The sequence below is a fragment of the Palaemon carinicauda genome, chromosome 3, assembly GCF_036898095.1.
Source record: "Palaemon carinicauda isolate YSFRI2023 chromosome 3, ASM3689809v2, whole genome shotgun sequence".
Lineage (NCBI taxonomy): Eukaryota > Metazoa > Arthropoda > Malacostraca > Decapoda > Palaemonidae > Palaemon > Palaemon carinicauda.
Genome location: NC_090727.1, coordinates 145266231 through 145286364, shown reverse-complemented (window position 1 = coordinate 145286364; position 20134 = coordinate 145266231). Strand labels below are relative to the sequence as shown.

The following is a 20134-nucleotide window of genomic DNA, read 5'->3' as shown; positions in this document are numbered from 1 at the left end:
TCACCGCTTTTCTTATGCAAGGCATCACTTATTTTTTCGCCTTTTCTAAAATCGTCCAGAAAGCTTTATACCTCATACTGTTAGAAAAAAAAACAGTAATTTTAACATGGAAATCTCCGTAAAGATATAATACCTCATACAGTTAGAAAAAAAAACCCGTAATTTTAACCGGGAATTTTCCGTAAAAATATACCTCATACAGTTAGAAAAAAAACCGTAATTTTAACCGGGAATTCTCCGTAAAGATATAATACCTCATACAGTTAGAAAAAAAACCGTAATTTTAACCGGGAATTCTCTGTAAAAATATACTGTTCTCAACCGTATTTCAGTAAAGTACAGGCAACCGTAATTTTACCTTACTTTGTTATTTTCTTTTACGGGTTGGTAACCGTAATATCACTCATCTACGTCAATATATCCGGTGTTAAAACGGTAAAAATCCTGGAATAAACGTTGCCACACATTTACGGTTTTTAAAGCAAATTTTTAACAGTGCATGCTTAGTGATATAATAGGAGACGATATATCTTATTAAATTGATAATATCATAAATAGAATTATTTCTAATGCAATTTACTTGAAATTGTCAAGTTGATAAGAAATGGAATATTCTGAATTTAGGGTAGCCAACCTAGGGATTCCACGGGATGTGAAGATGGGAGTGTTGACAGAAATCTCGTTTATACGTAACATCCTGGATTGTCTTGTGGTATTGTCTGGAATTCCCTTAACATTTCAAATTAAAAGAAGGAAATAGTGCTTGGAACACTGTTTTATCACCATTTTACTCGCTGATAAAATCGGAGACAATATTAGTCTAAATAGTAACTAGAATAATGAACAATATAAAATCTACAAGAGTAAATATAATATAAACAAAGAACATGACACAGAAACTTTTGGCATTTTTCCAGACTCCGGTATTTCCAGTTTTCCTTGCTGCAAGTTCCAAGGTTTTGTGGGATTCATTATTATCTAACTTAGCACAAGCAATGATCGTTTGTTTAATATGCGATTTCTATAATCACAATTTCGAAACAACTCTAATTGGTAAGAAAAAAAAATTAGTACAATGTATCTGTCCGAACAAAATTAAAATAATGACTTGTATATCAATACTTAAAGCCTTTGTCTCCTTGATAAGTATAACAAACATTTTCTACTTCTGCCACTATTGCAGTAACAAAAACAGGTGTGAAAATGATTATACGTTATATGTTTTGGTAAACTTGTCAGGTTATAACTGCAACCTTATAGTCACTTTCAAAACCTTTATATATTTAGCAGTCTTCTACCAATGCTGTAAACAAGTGGAAATGGATAATTAATCTAAATGGAATGAGTTTACAAGACATCTAAGAACAGAAAGTAGAGATGCATGCATTCAGAACATGCCTTACAGCTTGTGATCTTGTGATGTTTCCATGACGTCAAAGGCCAGTGAATAATATGTGTATTTTTAGGGAAATTACCCGTCGTACATTCTTCACCATTGTCGTGATGTTCCATTTAAAAAAAAAAGAAAAAAAAAACATGAAATGGCATATCTAGCTTTTCTAAAGTACGAATGTATATTATATCATCTTTTTACATTTATTGATTGTTTTTTTTTTATTATTTGATAGTTTTTCATTTCGCAGTTTTTTTTAGTTCTGGTTGTTTTTCATAAATTGATATTTAAAGTATTGTCTACTTTGTATTAATACTAGGAAAATAGTTTTTGCTTGCATCATCATGAATAAAGAATTTATTCATTATTCTATTTTTACTATTATATTCATTTCCATCATAACACCTTTGGTTGATTTAAGAAATAGTGTATATAGATTTTAACAAATTTACCAAAAATGGAACTATGAAAAAATATCAATCTTTATATCGGTAATAAATATAATTCAGTGTTTTTTTTTCCCCATAGTCTATAACTGTTCACGACTCTAGAAAATAAAGTTACTTTTTTATGTTGGCATTATTCATATGTTAATAGTTAAATCTCTTTCTCTCTCTCTCTCTCTCTCTCTCTCTCTCTCTCTCTCTCGGGACATATTTGTGCCTAGCTTGTATGTAAATCTGCTTGTGGTTCTGACGAAGCTGTCAAATATGGAATTTTTTTTTTTTGCTAGACACATACGGGAGGACGGGTGAAGAAAAACACTTTTTTCAAGTTTTTATAATTTATGTATGAAAGATTTGATGTTGCTGTTCCGAAAATGTTTTGTTCTAAATATTCATTATTTCTCTTGGTAGTTTATTTATATCCTTATTTCCTTTCCTCTCTAGGATATTTTCCCTGTTGAACCCTTAGACTTACAACATCCTTCTTTCCCAAGTAGCGATGTAGCTTAGCTAATAATAATAATAATAATAATAATAATAATAATAATAATAATAATGATTGATGATGATGATGATGATGATAATAATGGAAAGGAGGTTGGCGTAGCCAATATATATATATATATATATATATGTATATATATATATATATATATATGTATATATATATATATATATATATTAGTAGGCAGAGATTATTAACTATGTCATTTTTTAATGTAAAAGAGAGGGTGCCAGGAATGAGTCCCCCGGGGAAAAAATCCTCGAAGGAAAAAATTCCCCGAGGAAAGTATCCCCCAAAGGAAAAAATCCCCCGAGAAAAAAATCCCCTGAAGTAAAAAATCCCCTGAGGGAAAAGACCATCTGAGGAAAAATCCCCTGAAGTAAAAATCCCCCCACCAATAATCCCCCGAAGAAAAAATCCCCCCGAGGAAAAAATCTCCTGAAGTAAAAATCCCCCGAAGTAAAAAATCCCCCGAGGGAAAAATCCCCCGAGGAAAAGATCCGCCGCGAGAAAAAATTCCTGAAGTAAAAAATCCCCCGAGGAAAAAATCTCCCGAGGAAAAAATCCCCCATGTAAAAATCCCCCGAGGAAAAAATCCCCTGAAGTAAAAAATCCCCCATGTAAAAATTCCTGAAGTAAAAAATCCCCCATGTAAAATCCTCGAAGGAAAAAATCCCCAAACAACAAATTTGAATGTATATAGACAAGCAAAGGGAAATGAAAAAAAAAAATGAAGAATATTGAGTATTTAAAATAGTAGATTGCTCATTTATGCAAACAGTTTCCTTTAAATTCGTAACGACTTTCATCTGGAAACTTTCAAAACAGGGAAATAAAACTAACTACTTTAGAATAGAACTTGTTTAAAATGTGAAATAGTTTATCTAAGCAATTTTTTTACTTTAAATACTTAATTTAGAAAACTTTAAAACTAATTCTCTCATTAGCTTTCTGTTTTATGACTTCTTTTCTAGCCTGATCTTATCAGTCAGTTAACAAAGATCCTCCAAGCGAACTCTTCGCCATAACTTACCACTGCATTTATATTTGAAGAAATGTAAAATCATTAACCCAATGGATTTCATCAGCTCTAACAAAGGTTAGAATGAAAATAGTTTATGAAGGCTATGTTTATGTGACACAAAAGGAATTGGCCACAATGTGATGTTATATGAGTGTGAACTACGCGATCCAGGTCACAGTGCAAAGCCAAAATACCAGCTAAAGTAGCTGAAGCTTGTGACGGTGCCGAGAGAGGGTTGTGAACTCAAAGGCAGGAAGCAATCAACTGAGTTGTTTATTAAGGAACACTCTCCTTTATATACAAAACCTCAAGGCAACAGGACATAACCTGTTCGAGAGACAGACAATGTTACAGAGCAAAACCTTAAACATGATCATTCAGGTTCTTTTTAGTGCGAGGGGAAGAGCGCAGATACAAGCATAATATATACAAAATAATTATGTACAATTGTGTGACACACGGTGGTACAAGCTTTTGGGGGTACTTGCAGAATATTTACCTGAAGAAGCAAATGAGGTACTGGGTTATTTTGAAGATACTTATATCGGCAGACCAACTCGAAGATTCAGAAGACCCGCAAGATTTAACATAAGTGTTTTGAATATGCATTAAAGAGTGAAAGATGAGCTACCAAAAACCAATAATGCAGTGGAAGGTTGGTATTGCAGTTTTGCTTCAATAGTTGGTTGTTTTCATCCTAACATTAGGACTTTCATACGCTGTAATAATGGTATTCGAAGAGATCAGGCGTTACAAGAAGTTTATGTCACTCAGTTCCTTGCTGGTCATTCTCGCGTGCTACAGAAAAAGACATTTATGAATACTGCTCTACGGATCAAAAATGTTATAGATGATTTGGAAAATCGTTCAATTGTAGATTTTTTAAAAGGAAAATCTTTTAATCTTACCTTTAATCTTTTAATCTTATGTTTTAAATCATGCTTAATTACATTATAGATTATGTTGCCATTTTGTTTTATATATCTCCTTTTTTCAATTTGTTGTATGAAATATAATATTACTTTAATGATACATGTTTTTATTTTTTACCTTGGGGGGGGGGATTTTTTGCTGGGGGTTATTTTCCATGGGGGATTTTTCCTTCGGGGGATTTTTTCCTCATGGGTATTTTTTCCTAGAACCAAAAGAGAGACAATGTCTATTACAGAAGCCTGCCACAGGTGGGACTGCTAGAATCATACATAACTTTTGGTTTCAGTTTCCCTATTCTTTTCTTTTTATATTTTACCTTCAACCGTGCTGTTAATTTAGTCTGTACATCATCTCTGATGGTTCCTTCAGCAGAATTTACAGTATTGGCATTAGAAGTAGACCTAGTATCAACAACTAGAATGTTTTTGAAGTGCATTACCAACCTCATTTTTCTTTTCTGTTATTCTTCTTGAAGCTTGTGAAAACATGATAACATTATCAACAAGTTCGTTTATCAGCATAAACTTAATTTTCCATCGCAGCTTTCTCCTATAATTCATGAGAGAGAGAGAGAGAGAGAGAGAGAGAGAGAGAGAGAGAGAGAGAGTCAACTTCATGAAATTGGCTTATTTTAAGTCAACAATCCCAGGAAAGTTTAAATCACCTGTTGTCTCTTTCCGTAAATATTCTAGTTTACCAATTCCACTCAGTAAGGGCCATATATCCAGCTGCCCAAGATGATTTCTCCAATAATCAGATTCTACATCATTTAAAACTTTTCTTTGTTAACTGCACTCACTCATATATTTAGTACAGAGATTATTACCACTGATGTTATCTAGAATGAAAACTTTTCATGCTACGAATGGTTACAAACTTGATCCTTTTACACATTTATACGTGGGGCATATACTTATTATCAAAGTCTATAGACTTTGCTTATTTTGAAGAGCGTTCTTCTGAACAGACACACAGAAAAGTCCGGCGACTGCAGGGACACATGCGGTTTGTTATTATAGACGTAAGTAAAGTTAGAGCTCAGGACCCTGGTAGAGCTGATGCTGAAGTCGAACACAGCTCATATGCTAGTTCTCTCTCTCTCGCTCTCTCTCTCTCTCTCTCTCCTCTCTCTCTCTCTCTCTCTCTCTCCTCTACTAATATTATTACTACTACTACCATCACCACTCATTTTCCTTCCTTCTATCAGATATTCTTCCTGCCCTTTTAATATTCATTAGTAGTAGTAATAGTAGTAGCATGAGAGAGAGAGAGAGAGAGAGAGAGAGAGAGAGAGAGAGAGAGCTATAGTTTGTTGAGAGTGGGGCTATTAAGGTCGTAAAGGCCTAACCCCCAGAGGATTCATGTAGTCAAATTTTGATGTTATAGTTTCTGCGGTATTACTTCCTACAATTCAGCATTACCCATCGTACATCTGATGCACGTACCTGCTCTATTCTGAGGAGATCCCTCTTCCACTTAAATTCAAAATGAATGAATGCCACTAAGCCTACCTCTAACAACAGGAAAATACCACACAGTCCACTTTCATCATCGGATCATCTCAACATTCTTGCAAGAGTAAACAGAATTGCGGGAAACAAGGCAATTGAGAGGAGAAATTTAGAAAAAAAGAACAATTATACAATAAAAACCACACAACCCCAACTTGTCATTAAGAATACTATTTCTATTTGGTTTTATTCTTTACTGTATCGTCGTGTATCTTGCAGGTAATGACAGGTGGGATGATTTCAGAAATAACCCTGACTCCTGGGTTCTGATCTATACTTTAAATACTTTCCACTTAACACGTTACATGCTTTGTAATATTACATAAAAGTCTTACTGCCTAGGTCCTATGAGGTCATATTTATATTTCCGTATGATATGAAGTAGATCTACAGTATAGTATGCTACATTATTCAGCTTCAACACCTGCTACTGCTATTAGAGCGACATGCATGAAGCTTCAGGCCACGTGCTATTGCACAAATGCAGTCCGTAGATTCGGCACCTGTTTTATTTGTGTTACATACAGCGGAAAAACTCTATTTACCACTTATATTAGAAAGCAAATAAAATTTAATGTTTTTGTTTGATATTGCTTTTGGTTTTGCACGATCACGAACTTAAATTTGAAATTGGTTGTTTCTGAGAACTGTTTTTAAGCGTCGTTCAGTGTGTGAGGACTTAATTAACTTCCATACAATTAAGTTCCAGTTGTTTTTTTAAGGCAATATAAAGGAAATAAAAAGAATATCCTAGTATTCAAGTTTTATAACGTTAATTTTATTGTCTAAAATGTAATAAATAGTAATGTAAAAAGTGAATGTTAGGGAAAAGTTGATCTCAAACGCCCCCTTCTTCCAAAGCTCCACAGTAACAAGGTCTTACAAGCTTAATCAGGAACCAAATTGAGTGTATACAGTACAAAAAAAATTATTTATTCAAATTTCATTGTGAAATCATTGACATGGTTTGCTTAGTCTATGGATTTTATCATTGTTCTCCAGTGGAAGAATTGATAACCTCATGTTGCTTCTTACTGTTTTACTAAAGGTAATTAAGGTTTGTAAGGTTATCCAGTTAATTATATGGTAAGATGGCCGGCAAATGGACCTTACCCCCCCCCGTTAAATAAGTAGGTTGGGTTAGGGGGTGGGGGTTCGTGTCTAGAGGTTTTGCAGAAAAATGTGAAGAAAACTCGTGGAGGTGTATGTTAGATAGCGGCCACCTGCATGTATGATTACGGCTAACCTAGAATACGGCAATGTAAGGGGGGGTCGTAAGGGATCGTTAGCCCACCCCTGTTAGATAAGTAGGTAAGGACACGGCTTGTAGGTTAGGTTAGGAGGGAAAATTTAGGTTTGTTGATGTCAATTTTTAAATGAGATGGGAGGAACTGGCTGCTGATACACAAAGGCTCCAATTCCTGTTGTCTATACCCGCGAGAGGAACGGTCGCTAATGTACAAAGGGGTAAATTTTTAGTTTCAGCCAAATTTGGAAAAATGCAATAAAAATTTATTTGTTGCATCAGAAATAGTGTGGTTTCAATGAATTTAACGTTTATTTTGACTGCAAACCAACCGATTTAGAGATTTACTATGTATACCCTAGTTCATCCCACCAATTATGGGGGACACCCTTTGGGAACCGGGGGTTTTGGGTGGGGGAAGGGGGGGGGAGGGTGTTGGGTCATTGAATGATATTTGCAATAAATGAATAATTAATATTCCAGCACCCCTCCCCCATACCCCTAACTAGGCCTACCGGGGGGAGGGGGGTAGGGCCCCCCAGCGACCCCCCCTTAAAGCCACAGTAATTTTCAGGGCACCACAGAACCTAACAAACCCACCTAACCTAACCTAGGGGCCCTGTACCCCTACCGGGGGGGGCTTCGCCCCCCCTGCGACCCCCCCTTATGGCCACAGTAATTTTCAGGGCACCACAGAACCTAACAAACCCACCTAACCTAACCTAGGGGCCCTGTACCCCTACCGGGGGGGCTTCGCCCCCCCTGCGACCCCCCCTTAAGGCCACAGTAATTTTCAGGGCACCACAGAACCTAACAAACCCACCTAACCTAACCTAGGGGCCCTGTACCCCTACCGGGGGGGGGCTTCGCCCCCTTTGCGACCCCCCCTTTAACCAGGGGTAAATTTGAATACTGTATATATATTTTGTTAAATCACTTCTTACCTTAAACGGAAGATGACGATGAAGATGTGGAAGGTTGTGGTTGACCCTCTTCTGAATCATCAAGTACTGGAATACGTTCAGCCTCTGATTGGGGAGGATACAATTTACTGGCTGCAATAAAAAAATGATGGAGCAGCTCCTCCTCAGGGTATTTATGTATAAAAATGAACCGGGACAAATACTGCCTGAAATATTCGCAACGGTTACCAGGGCGTGTAAAGGCGAATCACATTTACCACACTGGACACTTAAAGGTAATACGGAATGCTCCCTTAGAAAACGATTCACTACTTCTGGAGTTCCATTATAATTCCCATGAAATCGGCCGATCACATCAAAATAGGAATAACGACATATTTCACACAACCGTACCGGAGGATCCATGACAGTTAAGTGACGTGTGCTTAAAATATAGAAACCGGAACTTTTGAAAACCGAAAACAAACGACAATCACGGGTTTCTCCCATAATGAAATAGGGAAAAAAACAAAATACTATCGTTTACAATGTTATATTGCACGAAAAACAGATCCTTGAAACAAGACTGAGAGACCAATGAATCGTCCAATAATAACCCTTGAAAAGAACCCAGTAGTATTTAGATTGGAGGAGCAAATGCGCATTCAAGCAAATATTGTCACATTACGCAATGGGGCGGAGCCAAGTAAGATGAAAACAGACATACAAACGAACAAGAGCTAGGTCCCGTGGCAGCGTAAAGGTATACAGAACACTTAGAAATAAAATGCAGACCTACAATAACTGAAATAATTATCTCTGTAAGTAGACATCAGCGTCAATAATGTATTGAGAGAAAGTTTTTTGTTATCACGTGCTTTACTAGGAAAATATATTAATATAATACATTTCCCAATTTGGTTGAATCTAAAACTTTACCTACAAAGGCTCCAATTTACACTAGACTCCACCCAACCAGTTTTGCATTGCGTTGTATGTATGATGATGGTCATGCACCATAACTCCCTTATTTTTCAGCCTTTCGCCAAGTTTATGGCAGTCAAAGGTTGGTTACAGGGTGGTGTTATCCCTCTGTTTAGGTTAGGTGGAGAAGTTTAGGTTATGGGGTGTTCTATGCATGAGGGAGGTACTGTCCATTGCTATACAAAGACTCCCAATATTTTTTTTTTTAGTTTTATTGTGTTCTGATGTTATCTTCTGCAAAACTATTGTTCCTCCAAAAGTAATGGGGGTTCCCAGGTGGTAATCAGGTTTTTGTGTGGGATAACATGAAAACTAGGTAATTCTATACAATAACTCCACCAGCAAGTTATCAAATTTAAGTACTTTCACTACAATTAGGGTAGTCCAAGGTTTTGATTGATATATACAGTAAATCTAAGTGGCGCTAGGTATAGAAGTGGTTTAAAAATCAAAATTAAATTTGAACTACCAGAAAATAGTAAGTCCCTCGACTTCATAACTCTCTCAAATTCCTCTTCAGAATGAGCTCTCATTTGTTTGTTTGTACTTTAAAAACACAGATTGTCATTACATCATCGACTGTATTCTACGTAGCAAGATGTCACCTAAAGGTCATAGTTTTTAACCAATGATGATTATCCACATTTTACTTGGGACTACCATTTTAACAAAACTAGAATCACGTGACTTGAATACCCAATCAGGTGACAGTTTTACTAGGAAACTGAACACTTTTCGACACCTCGCAATTTCCACTGCTAATTTTTCCGTCTTTTGAGAGCCGCGGAGGCGTGTGAACCTTCAACTTCTGGTGCGGGTACTCATTTACCATCTACTCTGACATCAATTTCTGTGGATTTTCTCCCAAGTTCTTGTCTCTATTGTTATTTAAATTATAAAGATTTTGTTTTCCATTATTGTGGTAACACCGAAAGAATAATAAAGTACTGTCAAGATTATGGTGATATTAAAAGAGAAAGTAAATCTATTTGCCCCACCTGTGGTTCTAAGTGCCGAATTGATATTAACAAAAAAGCATTTCGGTGTGATAGAAGGCATGTTGTATTAAAAAAAGGAAGAAAGTGAAAAAAAGGTGTAGTTTTTACATATCCATTTCTGGGCTCGAACCTGTGCCGCCCAGTGAATAAGCTCCATTTAGCACTTATTCTTAGGTAATTTACTGCTAAATATACCAGAGAAAAAATGTAAAGGAGTGCTAGGTTAACTAGCTCGCTCACCTATTGGTGTCGGTATAAAATTGGGCGTATAATCCAGAGGTCCCGCACTATTTAGATTTATCCACGACAAATACCCCAATAGAGGAGAGCCGTTCAACCTCACTCGGCACCACCAACTCTGCATCCGCTCAGAACCCAACTCCTTTTAGCACGCCTTGTGTGGTAACCCGCTTTTTTGTTGTGCTCTCGTTTTTTATTATTTTCCATTGGATTATGGCTTCTTCGTCGGTTTCCCAGGAGACACCGTCTAAGTTAAGTACCAAGCTTGGTTTTACTGTGTTTTGAGCAACCTAGATTGTTTAATATTTAAATTATAGGAGTTTATTCTCTTCGTTCATATCGATCTTGCTTGATTCCACTACAGTTGGTACTCCTGTTTTTGAGAGCTTTTAGTTTCACTCGCGGTGTTACTATGTGTATTATTTTTATTATTAAATTTTATTTGTTATTGTGGATATTCATTATTTAGCGTTTAGAACCCTCGTGGTTCAATTTTAGGGCCGATATCATTTACGTATCGTTATGGCTGCCGACCTTCGTTGCTAGGCGGCAATGTTATTTTTAAGCCATCAGGTGTGTCTTTTGTGATTTAATTATTATGTTGCATGCCTTGCCCAAAAATTTCTATGTGTTTATTTATATAATTTTCAACGCTATCACTATTATAATGAATATTTGTGCTATTACTCCGTTTGATCTGTCTGGTTGGGGATCGTCAGTTGGTAGCCCTGCTGCCTCGTATCACGTGATCCTCCCCCACGCTCCCCCTCTCGCTAGGTGGGCGGCTAGGCTTCTCCCCCCCCCCTCCACTAGGGGACCGTTGCCTTCCCTTCTTTTAGAGGGGGTAGTTCAGTGTTTATGGACTTTGTCCTCCGGGTGTCCCGGCGGGTTCGTCTAGTCTGGTTGGCCACCGGTCAACAGAGTTGGATCCCGGTGCACCATATTTTATATTCACTTATCACACTGGCTTATGTTATACGAAACCCTCTGGGTTTGGTTGGCGGTTCTTAGCTACAGTTCCGCCCCCCTATTATTTTATAACAGTTCCTATGATTATATATGATGATTATATATGACAGATCACTACCCCGGAGTCCCTATACGAATTGGTTTTGGATATACTTTTATTTCCCGGCCCGGGGCTTATCCCCGCCCTGGGAAATCAGACACCATGTGTCTTAATTCCTTGTTGTTGCATCCTTTTTTATGCTCCCGGCTCGACCGGAATGGATTGCTATACTTTAGTCTTAAGTTAGACTTATGTTTAGGCCCGGGTCCTCCGGACCCGCCCCTACTTAAGAATATTACAGTTAAGCTCTAATTTTGTGTTAGACCTATGTTAGGCCCGGGTCCTCCGGACCCGCCCCTACTTAAGAATATTACAGTTAAGCTCTAATCTTGTGTTAGACCTATGTTAGGCCCGGGTCCGCCCCTACTTAAGGGAATTACAGTTTCTCATATACTATTCTTTTTATAGATGGTGCATTGTCAGACGCCGGCCTGTGCAGCTGTTCTGCATCAGCCTTGTGGCCACTCCGTTTGCCGATCTCACGCCCTCTGTGGTGTTCAACTGGAAGACGTTGTGGTATGGCACCCGGATAACTGTGTGGTTTGTTTCGACCTTATCACTACCCTTGGATCTGACTCGGTGAGTCCCGTTGGCTATGTTGCCTTCTTATTTATCTTACCTTTTTTGGTATACATACACTATTAGTAAGATCTCTATGGTCTTGAAGGACCATTGGGAGTCTTCCCTTTTATAATTCTCACTATTATTTCAGGCATCCCCGGAGCAAAAGTCTGCGGCTCGGGCCACACTGAAAGTGTGGGTTGGTGGTTTTGCCCGGAATGTGAAGTCCAAGCGGCCGTACGTCCTATCTGAGGACTACTGCTCTATGGTTTACCCCAACGCCAAGTCTTCAGCCCCTGTGGCTAGGCATGTGGCAGCTCCCATCATTGCCCACATTGATGCCACCATAACGGGTCTCATCGATCCAGAACAAGATCCGTCGGACGCCCCCGGAGATCTGGAGGACAATGTTGCCTCCATGAACCTGGACGTCGAACCAATGTTATTGGACGAGCCGGATACAGGTAGGGTGGTAAGTGAGGCAGGTGTTTCCGGCGCTGAGATTCCTATCCTCAGCCCCGCTCTTTCTTCTTCATCTGATCGCTCTTCCTTTCATGGTTTTTCTGGGGACCATGATTCGTCTCAACGATCATACCCGGTTCCCCCTAAGGATAAGTCTACATCAAGAACCTTACCTAAAGCTCGTAAGCCTCACAAGACTTCCCATAGCTCTAAGCAAAATACAAACCTGTCATCAAAGGCTTCTGGTTCCTCCTCTAAGTCTCACGACCCGGGAGTTCATTCCGCCCCTCCTGCTGCTAGCCCGGGCCTTTCCGAATCAGCCATGCTTCGCATCGTGTCGGAGATGCAGGCTAAGTTGGTTTCGGAGATGCAGTCTAAGATGGACACGATGTTCTCTAACATCGGTCAGAGACTTGGGGCTTTAGAGCAAGGAGCTCCGGAGAGAGTCCAAAGCTCTCTCATCCCGGATGCCTCTAAGCTCCCGCCGTTTGCCAAGAATAACCCTTGGCGTATGGCTCTTCATTCCCCGTTCTCAGACGGAATGTTGACTTTGGAGGGCCTTGGCACTCGTCCTCTAGAGGACTTTGAATTCTTTCCTCCTGGTCTGGCATTTCCATTTCATGGTTATGCCAGGCTTACCGAGGAAGCTTTGGTTCGGTTGGACAAGGTCCCCAAAGAGACGGTCATCTTCCCTAAAGAGCAAGCCCAATCTGTTTGGGCCAGATTTCTGAACGACATCGGCTGCACCAACACCATGCTGACGCCTTATAAAAGCTCTTTTACAATGTTCTTAATGGACAAGAACACCTTGACTCCATGCGTCAATAAGGTAGCAGAGCTTGCCTTCCAATATGCTCTGGAGGAGAAGCCCTTGCCTCCCATCCGAGAGGTGGATCCAATCTCCCTCCTTCTTCCTTCAGGCATTGAGTGTTGGGACAACGTCCATACCACCTTTACCTCTGGCAAGCTAGCAGCAGACTGTGCCTCAGTAATGTTTAGTGAGAGGCTTCCCCGTCTCCCGGAATCCCTCATTAAACAGGAGTATGATTCCCGCCTACGTGTTGGCCGTACTCTGAACTTGGCCACATCCACGGAGTCGATAGCCTTGACTTACAATACTGAGAGTATTTTTAAGTCTCTCAACAAGGCTACGTTACAATCTTTATACTTTGACCTGTATGACTTCGCTACTGCTAAACGCAGATGTCGCAAACATGTCCTGGCTGAGGCGACTATTAGGCATGAACCTAATAAGCTCATCCGGTCCTCCTGTTGGGGTTCAAATCTCTTCCCCGAGGATCTCGTAGAGGAAGTCTTGGCGGAGGCCACTAGAGTCAAACAGAGCCTTAAAGCCCGTTGGGGTTTGACTCCTAAACGCAAATATGACCCCGCAAATTATCAAGCCCGGGGTAGGAAGAAGCTTCGTCCATATACCTCCACCCAGTTCAGGCAACAGCAGAGTGGTTCGTCCAACTTCCGGCTGCCTCTTCCCCCATCTCCTGTTGCCCCTGCACAGCCTTCCACCTCTCAGGCTCCTTCGGACGACTATGTCACCGTTCCGCTCCCCAAGAGCCAGCTTTCTGGTGCCTCCGCCACTTCTCCTGCCTTTAACCAGTCTTACGAGGCTCATAGCTCTTCCCAGAGTTATGGTAGAGGTAGAGGCTACCACCGTGGTTCTAACCAGAATAGAGGCAGGGGAAGATTCTTTCGCAGGGGAAAGAACTTACGAGGCGGACGTGGAGGCAACTCCTCAAACCAATACTGAGGTGCAGCAGGTAGGGGGGAGGCTCTATGCCTTCCGCAACAAATGGAGGTTCAGTCCCTGGGCTTTCAGTATTATCTCCAAGGGACTGGGGTGGAGTTGGATTCAAGGGCCTCCTCCTCCGAACAAATTCCATCAACATTCCACTCCGGACCTGGTCGAATTTGTCCAGGATCTTTTACAAAAGAACGCCATACAAGAAACGAAAAACCTGAAGTTTCAGGGTCGACTGTTCAGTGTCCCGAAGAAGGATTCAGACAAGAGAAGAGTGATTCTAGACCTATCCCTTCTCAACTTGTCCATTCAATGCGACAAGTTTCGAATGCTTACCGTCTCGCAGGTGCGGACCTTACTTCCCCGTGGGGCCGTCACCACCTCTATCGATCTTACAGACGCCTGTTATCACGTCCCGATAGCGAGACACTTCCGTCCGTATCTAGGCTTCCGCTTAGGGGACAAAAGTTACTCCTTCAAGGTGATGCCTTTCGGGCTCAACATCGCCCCGAGGATCTTCACAAAGTTAGCAGAAGTCGCTGTTCAGGAACTCAGAAATCAGGGGATTCAAGTAGTAGCCTATCTGGACGACTGGCTCATTTGGTCAGACACCTCCCAAAATTGCCTAAAAGCCACTCACAAAGTCATCCAATATCTTCAATCTCTAGGCTTCCAGATCAACTTCAAGAAGTCCCGTCTTCTTCCAAAATCGAAGTTCCAATGGCTCGGCCTGCAATGGGATCTTATATCTCATACTCTGTGTCTTCCCAAACCCAAGAGGTTAGAGATTGCAAGGAACACCAATCACTTTCTCAAAGACAAAGTAAGTTCCAGACGACTTCAAGAAAGGATTCTGGGATCCCTTCAGTTTGCCTCAGTGACGGATCTTCTTCTGATGGCAAAATTGAAAGATATCAATCGTGTCTGGCGTTCGAGGGCGAACCGGAAGCTCCGGGACAGGAAAGTCCGCCTTCCTCCCATTCTACGGGAAAGACTTCTTCCTTGGACAAGAGCCAACAGTCTGTCAAAGTCAGTTCCCCTTCGATTTCCGCCTCCGAAGTTAATCATTCACACGGACGCATCCCTTTCAGGTTGGGGCGGCTATTCTCAGCTCCAGAAAGTTCAAGGTCTTTGGTCTCCCTTGTTCTGCCAATTTCACATCAATGTGCTGGAAGCCATGGCAGTTCTTCTAACCCTGAAACGTCTCGCTCTACCCAAGAGACAACACCTTCGTCTGGTCCTCAACAGCGAAGTGGTGGTCCGCTGCCTCAACAGAGGCGGGTCAAAGTCAGGGCCTCTGAACCATGTTCTAGTAGCCATATTCTCCCTAGCAGCCTTGAACCGTTGGCATCTTTCTGCTGTCCACCTGGCGGGAGTCCGGAATGTAGTGGCAGACGCCCTGTCCCGGACCTCCCCTCTAGAATCGGAATGGTCACTCGATCCAAAGTCATTTCAGTCGATTCTCTCTCGGGTTCTCGGTCTCCAAGTGGACCTCTTCGCCACAGAGTCCAACCACAAATTGAGAGTATATGTGGCTCCCAATCTAGACCCTCAGGCTTACGCCACAGACGCCATGTCACAGAATTGGGACATCTGGGAAAAGATTTATCTTTTTCCCCCGGTGAATCTTTTACTGAAAGTTCTAGACAAACTGAGATCCTTCAAGGGACAAGTAGCCTTGGTCGCTCCCAACTGGCCCAAGAGCAACTGGTATCCTCTCCTGCGAGAGTTGAGACTATATCCTCACCCGATACCCAATCCGGTTCTGTCTCAGATAGTACAAACACGCGTTGTGTACGCTTTCTCAAACATTCAGAGCGCCCTAACTTTATGGACTTTATGAAGTTTGCGGCCATGCATGGTGCCAATATTGATCCTCAAAACACCCTGTTCCTAGAATCAGATAAACGGGATTCCACCATCCGCCAGTATGACTCTGCGGTTAAAAAGTTGGCAAAATTTTTGATAGACTCAGACGTGCTCTGTATGAACTTGAACCTTACAGTCACTTTCTTTAGATCTTTATTAGAATCAGGTCTGGCAGCCAATACTATCACCACTATTAAATCTGCTTTGAAAAAGATCTTCCTAGTGGGCTTTAACATAGACTTAACCGACTCTTTGTTAGCTTCAATTCCGAAAGCTTGTGCCAGACTGAAACCGGTTACTCGTCCTACCCCGGTGACCTGGTTCCTTAATGATGTACTCAAATTGGCTTCTGACACCATTAACAGTTCGTGTGATTTCATTCCCCTTCTCAGGAAACCGCTTTTCCTGGTGAGCTTGGCTTCCGGGGCAAGAATTTCTGAACTGGCAGCCTTGTCGAGAGACCCGGGTCATATTGAGTTCCTTCCTTCGGGAGAGGTCCTTCTTTCACCTAACAAATTCTTTTTGGCTAAGAACGAAGACCCTCAGAACAGATGGTCCTCCTGGAAAATCGTCCCTCTCACACAAGATCCGTCTCTGTGCCCTGTTACTACTCTTAGGTCTTATTTATCCCGGACCTCCTCTATCTCCTCGGGGCCTCTATTCGTTAGAGAACAAGGTGGTACCATTACCATTAAAGGGATCAGGCAACAAATTTTGTATTTTATTAAACAAGCTAGCCCTGACTCTTTTCCTCTTGCACATGATATCAGAGCGGTTGCTACTTCGGTGAACTTTTTTCACCACATGAATTTTACGGACCTTTCCAGGTATACAGGGTGGAAATCACCGTCAGTGTTCAAGAAACACTACCTTAAACATTTAGAAGCCTCAAAATTTTCTACAGTAGCTGCAGGGAGCGTAGTTACTCCCAGGTAACTTACAGGTTAATTCCTTGTCTCTTTATCTCTCCCTCTTACCTGCCTCATTTATACCCTATTTGTATTCGTTGGTCTCGCACCTGATTACTGTTATTATATTTGTTAATTTTTAACTCCTGAGTATCTGTATATGTTATCACTCACGGCATTATTATACCTTACCTTATTTTGTCAATTGTTCTACCAAGTGGATTTATGTTCATTTTAAGATACCCTTATATTTATTTTTGGCACTCATCTCTGATTAAAGCAACTTGTTTTCCCTTACGCTTATGTCTTTTCCTTTACTTTGCAAGTTTGGTGACATTTCTCTTGTACATATTCACTGGGCGGCACAGGTTCGAGCCCAGAAAAGGGATTTTGACGTAGGAAAAATCTATTTCTGGGCGAGGGACCTGTGCCGCCCAGTGAACCCTCCCAGCTCCTCTCCCTTGGAGTCCCCAAACTTTGGGTGCTAAGGAGTTGGGTTCTGAGCGGATGCAGAGTTGGTGGTGCCGAGTGAGATTGAACGGCTCTCCTCTATTGGGGTATTTGTCGTGGATAAATCTAAATAGTGCGGGACCTCTGGATTATACGCCCAATTTTATACCGACACCAATAGGTGAGCGAGCTAGTTAACCTAGCACTCCTTTACATTTTTTCTCTGGTATATTTAGCAGTAAATTACCTAAGAATAAGTGCTAAATGGAGCTTATTCACTGGGCGGCACAGGTCCCTCGCCCAGAAATAGATTTTTCCTACGTCAAAATCCCTTTTTTAAGGGAACTTGGTTTGAAAAGTTTCATTTAGATATAGAATCTAATATGTTACTTGTAATTAAATATATTGGTGATAAATTTAGTCATAAATTTGTTGAAAATGAATTAAGAATTTTTCTCAAAACTATAAATGATTGGTACTCACTCATTCGTGAGGTTATTGTGTATTGGGTATTGAGTCGGAAAGATGCAGCTCACCTTTAGGTTGTCTTTCATTTAATATGGCTATGTAAGGGGTGGGGGTCGCAGGGGACAAAGCCCCTCCTTCGCTAGGTAAGGAGATGGCTACTAGGTTATGTTTGGTTAGGTAGTTTGCTTAGGTTAGCTGGTGACCTTGTTTATTGCTAATTCTACACATATCATTATTCGTATGTTGAAACAGATTCTTTAATTCATTCCCCACCCAAAAACCCTGGTCTCCCACCGGGGGTCCCCCAAGATTGGAAAGGTTAATAAATAGGGTAAAAATACTGATCCTCCTAAAAAAAAAAGGTCGGATAAAGCACTTAAGTAATTCATCAGAAAAAAATATCAAATTATCATTGACGGAGCTATTGTATAGAATTACCAAAAACTAACAGTGGGGTATAATGAAGTTTGTTGGGACAGGCGATATGTTTCTAAATACATTACGGAAAATTTTCTTTATTATGATCCGATATCCCACAATATGGAGTTATTTTATCCTTTTAAATAGTATAATTTACATTTACTGTGGCATTATGCTCTAAGTTCACCCTGGTCAGCACACAAGTCACGGGTAGCTCCTGCTTAGTTTCAAAATTTTCCGATAGATAGAGCCCGTGTTGTCCCAGGCAATGAAGCGTTGTTGTTGTTGTTGTTGTTGTTGTGTGGTTTTTTTTTTTTTTTAATGCTGTCCCATCAATATACATTCTTACATCTTGGTTAAGTTTGCAGTTGGTTGGGACAGTGGCATTTAATAAAGCTGTAATAATTATCATGAAATGGTAGGTTGTGAAATTTTGTTATAATGTATGGGCCAAGTTACTCGATAATAAAATTTTCCCCAAGCATTGCTTCCTACCTGACTAGAATAACACCCGTTGGGTGGCACTCCATTCGCCTATCAGCTGCTTGCTCAAGCTTAGAAATTTAGTGATGTTTGGACTTATGCTTTCGCCTATCCTAACCAAAGGTTAGGATAGGCAATATCTAGTTAAGATGTTTAGGAGGATTAAGCCAGTGTCAATCACTTGACTAACCTTTCTTTTCTGTGCGCTTGTAGGCCTGCTTTTGTTTTACGTGTGATTTCAGAAATTTTAACCTCCCACAGTGACCCAAGATTGACCTGACCGAGCCTCCAAGGTCGGCCTTTCTAACGCTAATTGCCGTGATAGACAGACATATGTCCTATAGGCTAGTTTTTCTTTGAGCGGTGAGGTTGAATTTATTGCTCATATCAATCAGCTTGATGCTTTGAGGACGATCTTGTATTATTGGAGGTGTAATTGTTGTAGAATATTCACATAAAGGTAATCCTGTGTAACATTTTTATTACAGTTTAGTTAAGATATAATTTAGATACCTCCGTTAGTCGTCGATCACTGTCTATCACGCAAAGGTGGAATATCTTCTGTGGTTGGTGTTGTGAATTGGGTATCTCTCTTCATGATGCCACTATCCCAGTGATAGCAGTTTCTTTTACACCTATGGGAGGAAAAATGCTGTTAGGTCTCTGCGGTGAAAGGGTATCGCTGAGTCTTGAGCCTTGTCTTTGGATTGAAGAGAGTTAACATTTCCTCCTAGACAGAATTCTCTCTCCCCATACAGAGTTTAGAGCTTACTTGCCCTCGTCAAAAGTTAGACCACCTCCTGGGAATGTAGTATATGGCCTAAATTCCCTGCAAGGAGCTCCATATGAACCTCTAAGTCAAACCTCCAATTGTGACTACTATCAAGACAGTTCTAAGAGGGTCAGTGGGTTGCATTGTCTTTCCTACAACATGCCCATTCAAGGTGATGGGGGCAGGTAAACCTCGGCTTCATCCCTGAATTTCTAGCCAAGACTCAGAATCCGGCCGTAACAGACTAGGTTCGGGCCACTCCGGTTTTTCGAGTCTCTTTGATGTAACTGACAATTCTGATCAACTGGTCCTGTGTCCTGTGAAAGTGCTTAGGCGCTATCTCAAATGCACATCTGGAGCTCACCCTCATATCTCTGAGGTGAATGGGTAGAATGATAGAATGACTGGCCTTTTTTTCCTTCATCTTCCCCTCTGTTGGGGCATAGCATCTGGAGGTCTCTGCAAGCTGGCCTGCTGCCGACTGCAGGTAAATACCATTTCCCTTGTGTGGTCTGATATATGATATACTGTATACTTTATGTCGACGTTCTTCCTGAGAGGAGGAGTCTAGTATCGTGTAGGTTTAAGTATGAAGTCGTATACAACACACTTTGTTCTTGCCTGGCCAAGTCACAGTGCTTAGTTTCCACTCATTCAGCAGGATTGCTTAGGCTGTCAACTCTCCAGCCTACTAGAGGGAGAGTTCATGAGTTGTCAGGGCGCCTCTCTCACGC

At 40.8% G+C, this 20134-nt stretch overlaps 2 protein-coding genes across 2 annotated transcripts in view; one reads left to right on the top strand and one right to left on the bottom strand.

Moving 5' to 3' along the window:
* Window positions 1-4749, bottom strand: part of LOC137634546 (metabotropic glutamate receptor 7-like) — a 203370-nt gene extending 198621 nt beyond the window's left edge. Inside the window, exons 1-2 of the mRNA XM_068367001.1 lie at window positions 4618-4749; window positions 3868-3995 (exon numbers count right to left, since the gene is read on the bottom strand). Coding sequence (XP_068223102.1) covers window positions 3868-3995; window positions 4618-4749 — 260 coding nt within the window. The remainder of the gene's footprint in view (window positions 1-3867; window positions 3996-4617) is intronic.
* A 1917-nt stretch (window positions 4750-6666) lies between these two features.
* Window positions 6667-20134, top strand: part of LOC137638591 (DNA repair protein REV1-like) — a 104565-nt gene continuing 91097 nt past the window's right edge. The window contains exon 1 of the mRNA XM_068370795.1: window positions 6667-6860. The gene's annotated coding sequence lies outside the window, so the exon portion shown is untranslated. The remainder of the gene's footprint in view (window positions 6861-20134) is intronic.